Source organism: Aquarana catesbeiana, linkage group LG11, assembly GCF_042186555.1.
Source record: "Aquarana catesbeiana isolate 2022-GZ linkage group LG11, ASM4218655v1, whole genome shotgun sequence".
NCBI classification, from domain to species: Eukaryota; Metazoa; Chordata; class Amphibia; order Anura; family Ranidae; genus Aquarana; species Aquarana catesbeiana.
Window position 1 is genome coordinate 116457291 of NC_133334.1, and position 14742 is coordinate 116472032.

Below are 14742 nucleotides of genomic sequence, written 5' to 3' on the forward strand. Positions count from 1 at the left end.
TGCCTGCTGCAGAATGTAAACAAAAAAGCTAAAAATAAAAAAAAAATGGTATGAGGTTCATTAAAGGTGGTATTAAAGGAAGACCATGAGGAAGTGTGCATAACATTACTCAGAATTGGATAACTATTTTAAGAAGCATTAGTACAAATGAAAAGGAAAACCACCATATGCGGATGGTCTCCCCACTGCATCATTAGACAGTTAGAAGTAGTGCTTCAAACCACAAACATCACACATCCACTGAATAGATTTAAACGCACTACACACATGCATTTTTTTTTTTATCATATTCAGGCATTTTTTGCCCCATAGACATCAATGTGAAGGCCTGTAAATGTGCAATAAATGCATTTTTCGTACACATTTTTAAGCATAAAGAACTCCTCCCCTCCAAAAGAAACTGTTCTCCTCCCCTTGCCCAGTCTAGGAAGCAAACGGCTGAAGCTTGACAAGTGTAAAAATGCCTATAGAACAACTGAAAAAAAAATGGTGCAGTAACACCAGGAATATGCTCTACTCGCTCTGTGAATATAGGGTTACAGTATTAATCATATTATTGTGGATTGTTTTATATTTTCCTTGTTCTTCTGCCTAGGTGACTGTTGGCTCCTTGCTGCTATAGCCTCTCTTACATTGAATGATACTCTTCTCCATCGAGTGGTTCCTCATGGTCAGAGCTTCCAGCAGAACTATGCAGGAGTGTTCCATTTCCAGGTACTGGGTGATGACCTTCCAATTTAATATTTGTGAAGTGTGATGTGACAGTCAGTGTTTTGTTTCACTAGAAGTGTTCTTGTTGGTTTCCGCATAAGGCACCCTATAGTTCAGGGGAGGTTGATTTACTAACGTTAAATATACTGTGCACTGCAAGTGCAGTTGCTCCAGATCTGAGGGGAAGCTCTCAAATGAGAGGAAGCTCTGCTAATTTCTATTTTTCAATCATGTGCAAGCAAAAATGCTGTTTTTTATTTTCCTTGCATCTGATTGAGTATTCTTTGCAAACTGAAGCTTTATCTTGTTTACTAAGCTCTGGAGCAAGTACACTTGCGTGACAGTATATTTGCCTTTAGTAAATCAGCCCCAATGTGTTTTAGGTTAAAGGGGTTGTAAACCTTCGTGTTTTTTCACCCTAATGCATCCTATCCCGCTGCTGTCAGTCAAATCCAATGATACGAGCGCTGGGGGGTGGGGCGCCGAATGCTGGACTCAAGAGCACGCCCGCAAGGTAACCCCCTCAGGGAAGCGCTTCTCCGAGGGGGTTATCAGATATGGGGAGGAACCCCAGAAGAGCAGGTTCGGGGCCACTCTGTGCAAAACGAGCTGCACAGTGAAGGTAAGTATGATATGTTTGTTATTAAAAAAAAAAAAATACCTTTACAATCACTTTAAAGGTTATGTAATGTTAGTTTTTTTTTTTCTTTCATTGGTCTGTTGACCACTGCTCTGCTGAAAAAATTGTTAGACCCCCGCGTTTATGGTGAAAATGAAAAATGAGGAGCTGCAGCCTCTATCATTAAATTCACCCTAAGGTAAATCTCTAGAAGAAATGTGAAAAAGAGGGGATAGGTATGGTGCTGCTCTTATTAAGAGGTGACCTACAACCTCTAAATACTTTAGGGGTGTGTGTCACAGGTGCATTTAGTGCAAAAAGTGACAATAAAAATGCAGAAAATAAATATTTGTATATTCACAAAAATCCACAAAAAAATGTAAACTTCCTAACCGCTTATATATAATATATATTGTTATGTTCAAACGAAAATAAAATAAGCACAATCCTGTGCAAAACCTGCAATTCAAAGTAACATTTCTGTGCAAAAATCCAACATATATGACTGGTGTATGTTGTTGCTGTGAAACCGGGTTTAGAAATATGCATATATTTAGAGGTTGTAGGTCACCTCTTAATCAGAGCAGCGCCATACCTATCCCCTCTTTTTCACACTGTTCTGCTGCTTTTGTGTGTCCCAACACTTAAATTGAGTAAAAATAATCCTAATAAACCGGCTGATAAAGCGTTTAGAATACCTTGGGTACATAATAAAAAAAATATTTCTATAGAATGAAAATATTCAGGTATCCTGAGGCCATTCACATTGTATTCTGGTAAAGAAACAGCAATACACCAGCATGTCTTGTGCCTTTCCTGCCAGGGTGTTTGATCTCTAGTCATAGTTGACTATTTGTATTTTATATCCAGTTGTGAAGATTCAGCAAAAATGCACAACATGTAAATGACCTCGGTCACCACAGAATGGGTGGCCAGTTACATGGACCAATATAATTGTTTTTTGGAACATCATTTGTATGTTTTTGGCTTCCAGAATGCCACACCCAATGCAGTTTAGACAGCTATATGGTCAAGTCGGCCATTATACAGTAAAACCTTGGTTTGAGAGTAACTTGGCTTGAGAATGTTTTGCAAGACAAGCTAAATTTTTTCATAAATTTTGACTTGATATACAAGCGATGTCTTGATCTACAAGTAGCGTAATGTCACAACTGTGTATAAAAGAGAAGAGAGGCACCTCTAAGTGTGGCAATATGGTTATATTTAATGAAGCTACAACATTTAGCAACTCACATCCTCCCAGCTCATCATCCTTCGCACCGCCATCGGTGTCATAGCTTCCACGCTGCGCTCCACAAGCTCTTCAAGCCTCGCTTTCAGATCTCTCTACTGCAGGGTAGTCTTTGCGTCATGATTGCAGAATGACAGCGGTGATAGCCAGCTGTGCGGAGGTTGGTCTATGTGGACATCTTGACCCCAGATGCCTGCATACTTAGATGTGCCAGTTTTAATCATCAACCATGTGAGTTGCTAAACGTTGTACCTTTATTAAATGTAACCATATTGCTACACTTAAAGGTGCCTTTCTTCTCTTTTATACTCTGTAGCTCCTGCTAGATTTTGCTTCTAATCCCCTTGTGAAGGCTGCCATTTGTGGATGGACATTTTATGGTTACACATTGCTATCATCTTTTTTTATATGGACTATAAACTGAAGGACCTATGAATAAATGGTTGTGGAACGAATCATCTGAGTTTCCATTATTTCTTATGGGGAAATTTGCTTTGATATACAAGTGCTTTGGATTCCAAGCATGTTTCCGGAACGAATTATACTCGCAATCCAAGGTTTTACTGTATTATCAATTCTCTTTAGTGGACTTGCTCTCTGTTGTACATTTACACTGTTTAGGGTGTATGTATTGGTGGGGATACTTTGCAGGTCAGTCTGCACTGTGACCATGCCACCAAAGAAGATGCAAATGTACCCTTATTGCTTAGTGTTTTCATGGAAAATACATAAAGCATACATAATAAAGAGAAATCTAACTCAAGGGCCAGAATGATGGTGGGGGGGTAGAAAACATAAGAAACCATGAGAAAATTTAAGAAATATCCCCATTAAAAAAAGCAGGTGGTATTCTTGAGGAGGTGGGGCAGAGGGAGGCGGTGTAAGTAAATTTACAGAGTATTTTTTTTGCTTTAAAGCAAAAGTATACAATTCTGATATTTAGTACGGCACCGCCCTTCCTCCTGACCTGCAGCTGTAGGTGTGCGGTGCATTAGAGGTCAGTATAGCTTTACTGTTGGGATTATGTTTTGGCAACAGAATTATCTAGGTGAAGATGTCACGTATTTGCATTCAGGACCCAACCTTTATCTACCTATGTTTAACTAACTACTCTGGGAAATTGGGCCTGGGAGTAATGGCAGTTTATGGTTACCCCGCCCAGTCATTGTTAATGCACACAAGAAAGTGCTGTATGTGGGAACCCAGAGGTAGAAGTACTAAGTGCTGTGGAAGTGATGGGTAATTGTCGGAGATTTCAGTACATAAACTATTTATACAGATTCCCTGCTCTATTATGGAGAGTCACATGATGGAATGAAAGCAGTGATGAATCAGTCTTTTGGGTTGGAACTGCTTGGCTCAAAATGAGAACTGCCAGAGGGTAAAAAAAACCCTCACCAGATCCTCCACAACTCAATTTTCTCTACATCTGACCCAAATGGTCTTTTTTTTATACTTGAGATAGATATAGATACAGTGTGTGTGTATGTATGTATGTATATATATATATATATATATATATATATATATATATATATATATATATATATATATATATATATATATATATAGATATATATCTCTATCTAGATAGAGATATATATCTATATATATAGATATATATCTATCTATCTATCTATCTACATACACAGTGGGGATGGAAAGTATTCAGACCCCCTTAGATTTTTCACTCTTTGTTATATTGCAGCCATTTGCTAAAATCATTTAAGTTCATTTTTTTCCTCATTAATGTACACACAGCACCCCATATTGACAGAAAAACACAGAATTGTTGACATTTTTGCAGATTTATTAAAGAAAAACTGAAATATCACATGGTCCTAAGTATTCAGACCCTTTGCTCAGTATTTAGTAGAAGTACCCTTTTGATCTAATACAGTCATGAGTCTTTTTGGGAAAAATGCAACAAATTTTTCACACCTGGATTTGGGGATCCTCTGCCATTCCTCCTTGCAGATCCTCTCCAGTTCTGTCAGGTTGGATGGTAAATGTTGGTGGACAGCCATTTTTAGGTCTCTCCAGAGATGCTCAATTGGGTTTAAGTCAGGGCTCTGGCTGGGCCATTCAAGAACAGTCACAGAGTTGTTGTGAAGCCACTCCTTCGTTATTTTAGCTGTGTGCTTAGGGTCATTGTCTTGTTGGAAGGTAAACCTTCGGCCCAGTCTGATGTCCTGAGCACTCTGGAGAAGGTTTTCGTCCAGGATATCCCTGTTTTTGGCCGCATTCATCTTTCCCTCGATTGCAACCAGTCGTCCTGTCACTGCTGCTGAAAAACACCCTCACAGCATGATGCTGCCACCACCATGCTTCACTATTGGACAGGTAATGAGCAGTGCCTGGTTTTCTCCACACATACCGCTTAGAATTAAGGCCAAAACATTCTATCTTGGTCTCATCAGACCAGAGAATCCTATTTCTCACTATCGTGGAGTCCTTCAGGTGTTTTTTAGCAAACTCCATGTGGGCTTTCATGTGTCTTGCACTGAGGAGAGGCTTCCGTCAGGCCACTCTGCCATAAACCCCCGACTGGTGGAGGGCTGCAGTGATGGTTGACTTTCTACAACTTTCTCCCATCTCCCGACTGCATCTCTGGAGCTCAGCCACAGTGATCTTTGGGTTCTTCTTTACTTCTCTCACCAAGGCTCTTCTCCCCAGATAGCTCAGTTTGGCCGGACGGCCAGCTCTAGGAAGGGTTCTGGTCGTCCCAAAAGTCTTCTATTTAAGAATTATGGAGGCCACTGTGCTCTTAGGAACCTTAAGTGCAGCAGACATTTTTTCGTAACCTTGGCTAGATCTGTGCCTTGCCACAATTCTGTTTCTAAGCTCTTCAGGCAGTTCCTTTGACCTCATGATTCTCATTTGCTCTGACATGCACTGTAAGCTGTAAGGTCTTATATAGACAGGTGTGTGGCTTTCCTAATCAAGTCCAATCAGTATAATCAAACACAGCTGGACTCAAATGAAGGCGTAGAACCATCTCAAGGATGATCAGAAGAAATGGACAGCACCTGAGTTAAATATATGAGTGTCACAGCAAAGGGTCTGAATACTTAGGACCATGTGATATTTCAGTTTTTCTTTTTTATTAAATCTGCAAAAATGTTAACAATTCTGTCTTTTTCTGTCAATATGCTGTGTGTACATTAATGAGGAAAAAAAATGAACGTAAATGATTTTAGCAAATGGCTGCAATATAACAGAGTGAAAAATGTAAGGGGGTCTGAATACTTTCCGTCCCACTATAATATATATATATATATATATATATATATATATATATATATATATATATATATATATATATATATATATATATGTATGTGTATATATATATGTATGTGTATATATATATATATATATATATATATATATATATATATATATATATATATACACAGTATCTCACAAAAGTGAGTACACCCCTAACATTTTTGTAAATATTTTATTACATCTTTTCATGTGAAAACACTGAAGAAATGACACTTTGCTACATTGTAAAGTAGTGAGTGTACAGCTTGTAGAACAGTATAAATTTGCTGTCCCCTCAAAATAACTCAACACACAGCCATTTACTGTCTAAACCGCTCACAACAAAAGTGAGTACACCCCTAAGTGAAAATGTCCAAATTGGGCCCAGAGTGTTAATATTTTCTGTGGCCACCATAATTTTCCAGCTTTAATGCTTTTGGGCATGGAGTTCACCAGAGCTTCACAGGTTGCGACTGGAGTCCTCTTCCACTCCTCCATGACAACATCACAGAGCTGGTGGATGTTAGAGACCTTGCTCTCCTCCACCTTCCGTTTGAGGATGCCCCACAGATCAATAGCTTTTAGGTCAGGAGACATGCTTGGTCAGTTCATCACCTTTACCTTCGGCTTCTTTAGCGAGGCATTTGTCATCTTGGAGGTGTGTTTGGGGTCATGATCATGTTGGAATACTGCCCTGCGGCCCAGTCTCCGAAGGGAGGGGATCATGCTCGGCTTCAGTATGTCACAGTACATGTTGGCATTCATGGTTCCCTCATTGAACTGTAGCACCCCAGTGCCGGCAGCACTCATGCAGCCCCAGACCATGACACTCCCACCACCATGCTTGACTGTAGGCAAGACACACTTGTCTTTGTACTCCTCATCTGGTTGCCGCCACACACGCTTGACACCATCTGAACCAAATAAGTTTATCTTGGCCTCATCAGACCACAAGACATGGTTCCAGTAATCCATGTCCTTAGTCTGCTTGTCTTCAGCAAACTGTTTGCGGGCTTTCTTGTGCATCATCTTTTATTAGTGGCTTCCTTCTGGGACGACAGCCATGCAGACCAATTTGATGCAGTGTGCGACATATGGTCTGAGCCCTGACAGGCTGACCCTCCCACCCGTTCATCCTCTGCAACAATGCTGCCACACTCAAACATCTATTTCCCAAAGACAACCTCTGGATACGACGCTAAGCACGTGCACTCAGCTGCTTTGGTCGATCATGGCGAGGCCTGTTCTGAGTGCAACCTGTCCTGTTAAACCGCTGTATGGTCTTGGCCACCGTGCTGCAGCTTAGTTTCAGGGTCTTGCCAATCTTCTTATAGCCTAGGCCATCTCTATGTAGAGCAACAATTCTTTTTTTTCAGATCCTCAGAAAGTTCTTTGCCATGAGGTGCCATGTTGAACTTCCAGTGACCAGTATGAGAGAGTGAGAGCCATAACAACAAATTTAACACACCTGCTCCCCATTCACACCTGAGACCTTGTAAGACTAGCGAGTCACATGACACCAGGGATGGAAAATGGCTAATTGGGCCCAATTTGGACATTTTCTCTTAGGGGTGTACTCACTTTTGTTGTTAGCAGCTTAGACATTAAATGGCTGTGTGTTGAATTATTTTGAGGGGACAGCAAATTTACACTGTTGTACAAGATGTACACTCACTACTTTACAATGTAGTAAAGTGTAATTTCTTCAGTGTTGTCACATGAAAAGATATAAAATATTTTAAAAAATGAGAGGGGTGTACTCACTTTTGTGAGATACTGTATGTATGTATGTATATATTATACATGATACTGTCAAAAGTATTGGGGCACCTGCCTTTACATGAACTTTACTTTAAAGGCATCCCAGTTTTAGTCCGTAGGGTTCAATATTACGTTGGCCCAACCTTTGCAGCTTTAACAGCTTCAACTCTATAGACAAGGTTTAGGAGTGCATTTGTTAGGTCAGGCACTGATGTGGATGAGAAGGCCTGGCTCACAGTCTCCACTCTAATTCATCCCAAAGGTGTTCTATTGGATTGAGGTCAGGACTCTGTCCAGGCCAGTGAAGTTCCTTCACCCCAAACTTGCTCATCCATGTCTTTATGGACCTTGCTTTGTGCACAGGTCCAAATCATTTGGTGGAGGGGGGGGGTTATGGTGTGGGGTTGTTTTTCAGGGGTTGGGCTTGGCTCCTAAGTTCCAGTGAAGGGAACTCTTAAGGCGTCGGCATACCAAGACATTTTGGACAATCTCATGTACCCAACTCTGTCAGAACAGTTTGGGGATGGCCCCTTCCTGTTCCAACATGACTGCGCTTCAGTGCACAAAGCAAGGTCCATAAAGACATGGATAAGCGAGTTTGGGGTGGAGGAACTTGACTGGCCTACACAGAGTCCTGACCTCAACCCAATAGAACACCTTTGGAATGAATTGGAGCGGGGATTGCGAGCCAGGCCTTCTTGTTCACATCAGTGCCTGAACTCACAATTGCGCTTTTGGAAGAATGGTCGCACATTCCCATAGACACACTCTTAAACCTCATGGACAGCCTTCCCAGAAGAGTTGAAGCTGTTATAGCTGCAAAGGGTGGGCCAACTCAATATTGAACCCTACAGACTAAAGCTGTATACACACTATACAATCTTCTTTAGATTTTTTCCTTTAGATTTACCAAAACCACATAATATGAGGTCAAACCCAAACACTTTCAAATTGTATGCAGTCAGGTAGGCCCTTGCACTACATACTTGAAGGTAAATCTAAAGGAAATCTAACAACAAAAGTTGTATAGTGTGTATCCAGCTTTAAAGTTCCTGTGCGTGTAAAGGCAGGCGTCACAATAGTTTTGACAATATGGTGTATACATGTGTGTGTATATATTTAATATATATATAATCTGCTTGTTTACATTTACATAGTATGTTATCTTTATTTGCTTTATCAGTTATTCATCAAGTGTTGTTTGAACAAATATGTTTCACCAATTTTTGTGACTACAGGTTCTACTTACCATGCAACAGCTAATTATTTGCATAAAGAAATATTTATTCTAAGAAAGCACCAAAAGCCAGTTAGAAAGTGAATGGAGGAAATTCCTTATACAAAGTCAAGAAACAAACAGTATGCAAAAAGGAATGGTGCATAATAGTATAGGGCACCGAGTAGCAGATCGTATCAAACAAGTTATGAATGTGCATAAGGTACTTCTGTTCATGGCGATGACTTCCATAAGGTAGAAATTAGCACTGGTATTTTTGTCATGGGTTACATGTGTCTTCTTTTAGTGCATATACTTTCAAGTAAACTTAAGAGTATTTGGTTATAGTAAAAATATAACTGGGGGAAAAGAAGGGAGTAGCAGCTGTATATTGCACAGGTTCATCCTACCTATACCAATAGTTCACAGACATTTTAATTCCCAACACTATCACCAATATGCAGGTCTCTCTGCTCCCAAGTGCCATCAGCTCCACAAAAAAAGGCATCCTACAACACTCCCTTAAGGCTGGCCATACATGGTCGAATTTTGAACAAATTTTCTTTTCAAAATCAGAAAGTTCGTTTTTTGTGATCCAATGATGCCACCATTGATTTTCGAAATTCGGCCGACCAAGCCTTCAATTTCACCTCCTGTTGCTACAGAAAAGAATTTTCGTGGCCGGGAATCTTCTTTTCTCTCCGTAAATTTTCTATTCTTATTACATTTCTCGCACGATTCTCCCATCATTGATGAGAAAATTGTTCTTTTTTCTAAAAATTTCCAACATGTCCGATTCATCAAATTTGATTGCCGCGCGAAAATCGCCCATTGCTGCAGCCCACTAATGGTGCAAAATTCGTACGCAAATTCTTAGATACGATTTTCGAAAGAAAATTCTTTTGAAATTCGAACCGTGTATGGCCGGCTTAAAGCAGCCAGATTACTAATCCCTTGACACTGGAGATCCCAATCAGCTCCCACCATTGCTGAATAGGTCACACAACTAGTCCATATAATGCAGATGGAACAGTTCAGTTGGCCATAGATGGATTGAGATTCACCTGGTTCAGTTTGGACTGGCCAAATTTCGATCAATCTGTGGCCGTTTCCATTCGAGAGAAGTTTAACTCAAATTTGACTATTGGAATTTTAATGTTGAATCAGCTCCTGCAGCCAGTCAGCTATAGCACTGATCAGTGCATTCTGACAGCAGAGGAGTCCCTGTTGTCAGAGTTCTCTAACAAAGCAAAGATGATCCCTTCATCCACCTCGCTTGTGTGGATGGGCATATTTGTTTGTTTTTATTTTATTTTCAGCCCGCTGGCTGATTGGAAAAAAAAAAGATCCATGTATGGCCAACTTTAGTGATGGAAGACAATGACCGCACAGAACTGTTCCTCCATACATGGGATAGATAGCATTTACACAATCAGTACAACATCTGAAATATCTCTCATGTGACCTTAATCCAGTCTCTAGAGCCATAGCAGGAGCTCAGCCCCCCCCCCCCCCCCCATATAACTCTCTCTCTATACCCTTACTGCCTCTTCATCCTACTCATCCCCTATCCACCTGACCTACACCAATCAGCCATCCATGTGACTCCAAAACTATCATTTCGCCTTTTCCCCCTTTACTTAACCTCATATTGAGCACAACCAGTTATTCTGAGGACATCTAAATGTTTCAATGTACTACAACTTTGCCCTTTAAACTAAACCTCGTTGGGGGACCCTGTAGATACTGTAATTCAAAATGGGAATCTTTCTCTTCTTTATACTTTTTTTTTTTTTTCTATAACTGTGGAATTTAAGCATACAGGTATATCTGCTATGTTTCTGATTTGCTTTCTTTAAAAACAAAATTAAATAAACTTTTTTTTTTTTTTTAAAGCTATCTAGGCCCTGTTTACAAAATCATTGTTTAGGCTGACAGAGACACCACATGGTCTTTCTCATTATTACAGCTGCATATGAAATGCCCTTAGGGAAGGTAGGATATAAAGTTTGCTTCGTTATATTCACAATGCAATCTGTTTGTTTTTAAAGCTCTGGCAGTATGGCGAGTGGGTGGATGTCGTAATTGACGATTACCTTCCAGTTAAAGATGGGAAACTGGTCTTTGTACATTCAGCCTCTGGGGATGAATTCTGGAGTGCGCTGCTGGAGAAAGCCTATGCTAAGTATGAGCCACCTTTATTTTTCATACTAGATTTTCACCCCTATAAAAATTTTAATATTAAAGAGATTCTGGCATAGACGTCTTTTGCTGACCTATCTTTTCCTGTTCATCTCTGTAGAGCTAATGGAAGTTATGAGGCTCTCTCAGGAGGGAGCACCTCTGAGGGCTTTGAAGACTTTACTGGAGGAGTAACTGAGTGGTATGAGCTGAAAAAACCACCAGCTGACTTGTTTACGATCATCACAAAGGCTTTGGAGAGAGGATCCCTCATGGGCTGCTCCATTGATGTGAGTGAATCATTAGGATCTTTCCCATAGATTTCAACAGTGTCATCACAAAGCCTTGGTTTCTATAGCGGCTTCCTCATTATATACTTTGCTTTCCTGTTTAATCAACAGTTTATAAGGCAATTCTGCAGTAAACTATAGTAACCATCCTTTATTATTCTGATGGCTCAAAACATATCTGAGATTAAATCTGCGTGGTTCCTTTGGTTTCCTGCATGGTTAAATTTTTCCATCCACGTGGAATTGACACTGACGGCTATTGTATTAAAGTAGCCAAAGCAAACAGCTGCTAGAATACCTGGACAGGCACTGTTTGGATGCAGTAACTGCTCAGCTCCTTGAATTTTTTAGTCGCCACCATCTTTTGCTACATTTGCATTTATGATAATTTTCTTTAGCAGCTTTGTTCTACTCCTCTTAATTTTCTTGGTTTTCTTTCTTAGATCTCTGGTGTAGCAGATATGGAAGCTGTAACCTTCAAAAAGCTGGTCAAAGGTCATGCATACTCACTCACTGGAGCCAAAGAGGTATATCCAGCACTAAAATATATAGCACAAAATCGGCGATTCAGTTTAATGTACTTATTGTTACTAGAAACAACTCAAGTCCTCCATTTTTTCATTTTTGTGCATTCAAAATACTCCCTATTGTAGTTTGGCTCTGGGTAAACAAATGTATAGGTTGAAGAGCATCTGTCAGGCAAGAGAAATATATAGGCTGCTTTGGTGGCCTTTTTATGAGTTGTCTGGCACTTTGGCTTCAAGATGTCTAAGTCAAAGACCCCGCACAAGCATGCACAAAAGTTCCTTATTTTCTGGGATAGTGGCTCCGCAAGCATTGAAAGTAAAGCATCTGCATGACAGCCAGGCAACAAGCATTTTTAAAAGGAGATGTAAAAATGGTAGCCTTCTTACTGCAGTACTTTATACTGGCAGGGCTGAGAACCAGCCACACCCCTAAGCACAAGTGTCCTTGCTTGCAATGCATGGAGGGGTGGGTTCTGACTATGTCTGCAATAGTATACTATGCTAGTGACGTACCTTTTGGGGCTTTTGCCCAGTTTTATTCAAAAGCATAGTTCAAAACTCACAGAGAAGGTTGCCTTCACAGGGGTCTTCATAACAACAAATGCAAATTTTCCAGCCTCTGCTAAGCTACTACAGAGTAGTCCCTGAGCCTGTCTCTTCACAGACTCACCACGTCCAGTCATTCAATCTTGTGACAAGACAAACAGCCCAGCTTGAGCTGCACAGGCTCTTGCCTAAGGACATGCAGTCTCCTAATACTTCTCTCAGGCAATGGCTTGGTCAGATCAAATGGCCTCTTTGTGAGGCCAGACGGGACACTCTAGACAATAGACAACCCCTTGACTAAAAAGGCTATGCCCACCTGCACAATCAGGATGCTGGTTTACAGTAAAATGTGGATGCAGGCTTAGAGGTTTCATCCCTCCCAAGTCTCTACAAAACCTCTGGACTCCAGAACATAATCCAGAAGTTACCAATCCTGGAGAAAACTGCAAAACCCAACTTAGTTTGCATAATTGAGAACCCTGGGTGATAACCAGCTCTTTTGGCACCATGACATGGCACAGTATGTCACAGCATCAAAGGGAATGATGGCGCCTAGTACAGATTTTCAAAAGTTTTACTCTGTATGTTATGGCACTTCGTTTTATAGAATGCTTTTTGTTTTGTTAATAACAATGTGAAAGTATGCAACAGGCATTTGTGAAGATATAAAACCCTAGATATTTTGTGTATTGGGATTTGAATGTTTTTGTTTGGTTATGTCAAATGATGTAAAGGTTTGGGGACAGGTATTTTCTTTTCTTGACACTTAGGCCTCATGCACACTGGCTGTTTTGCCATCTCTCCTAGACGCCTTTCATCCTGGCAGCAGCGTTTTGTCAGAAAAAACACTTGACGTTTGTAAACGCCTGTAACACCTTTAGGTGCGTCAAGCACTTACGTCTTAATTCATTTCATTGGCCAGACAAAAATGTATTCTGGCCACTGAAATGAATTACCGCTCAAGTGCTTAAAGTGCCTAGTGTTAACGTGCGATTAGAAGCGTTTACATGCATCAAGTGTTTTTCTGCCAAAATGTCACTGCTCCTGGATGGGCTGGCAGTGGAGGGTTTTTTTTCTGTCTCTAAACACCTCTAAGGGCATAGACACATAGGATAACATGCAGGGGGGTTTAGAGGCAGAAAAAAAATAACCAGATGCGCCTAACAGCCACGTTAAAAAAATCTAGTGTGAATGAGGCCTTAGAATGGTCATGAATGACACAAACTATGCTACGCTGATCAGATGGGAAAGGACTTGCCAATGGGGAAATAAAGTATTTCTGGCTATAAGTAAGTACTCATTATTGAACACAGATTGCACAAAATCCATGCAACATTGATCCTTCCATTATTTTTGTAGAACAGGCTTGTTATCACATGTGCAACTTTAACCACCATCAAGACAGGGAGAACACACTGTGGTGACACTATCAAAGGTTGACAGATGTCTCACCACCCATTGAACCAGATGAGATATCTGCCCATTAATGGGCAGCCTTAAATGTGCATGACTGGTGAGTTAAAATTATCTGATATTAGTAGGACTCCTCAGAGCAGCAGTGGTAAGCCCAGGTGTTGGAATTCACATCCATAGGTGGGGTTTGGGGCTTATTTATACGACAACAGTCCAATAATAGCCATAGAGTGCATGGTAGCAGGGATGTGATGAGAGTTAACCTGAAATGAGCCAGGATTGGCAGTAGGAGTCCAAAACAAAGTAAAAGATATTAAAACATAAAAAGCTTGGTCATAAACAGACTATAGTGAACAGTAGTCTAGCTGTGAGGTAGAGGAACAGCAGGTAAATCAAAGATCAAAATCACAAACAGATGGGCAAGCAAGAGCAGAGGAACAAAAACGCAGGGTTTAGGTGTTGTGTAACACAAATCAGAATTCCTATGCTCAGAATGAGGCTGGTAAAGTCAGATTACACTGATCAGTGGCTGCAGGTGATTAGCTGCAGCCACTAATCATCTGCAATTTTCCAACATGACCCTTCTAAAGAAGTTGAGTAAATAATCGACTTCTGTAGAGCAGTGGAGGCCACACACTGATTGAAATTCAGCCAGTCCTCTCATTTTTCATCTTTAATGAATCACTCAGGCCCATTTTTCCAAATGAAGTTGGATTTCCTGGCTGTGCTATGCTGATATTGTGTTACCATTGTTTGACTTATGGAAACATATTGCAACATTTCATCCTTGGCAAATAAATCTTAAAGCCTGATTGCAATTTTGTGTTTGTTTTTTTTTATTTAATTTATATTTAGGTTAATTACAGAGGCCAAAGTACTAAATTAGTTCGCATGAGGAACCCCTGGGGTGAGGTTGAGTGGATCGGTGCCTGGAGTGATAGGTACGTGTCAAAGAC

General features: G+C 40.4%; 1 protein-coding gene across 1 annotated transcript in view; it reads left to right on the forward strand.

The window, feature by feature from the left end:
- The window catches only part of CAPN1 (calpain 1), a 141586-nt gene that overhangs the window by 64463 nt on the left and 62381 nt on the right, over positions 1–14742 (forward strand). The window contains exons 4-8 of the mRNA XM_073604934.1: positions 596–714; positions 10881–11014; positions 11132–11300; positions 11744–11827; positions 14642–14727. Of these exons, the coding sequence (XP_073461035.1) occupies positions 596–714; positions 10881–11014; positions 11132–11300; positions 11744–11827; positions 14642–14727 (592 nt within the window). The remainder of the gene's footprint in view (positions 1–595; positions 715–10880; positions 11015–11131; positions 11301–11743; positions 11828–14641; positions 14728–14742) is intronic.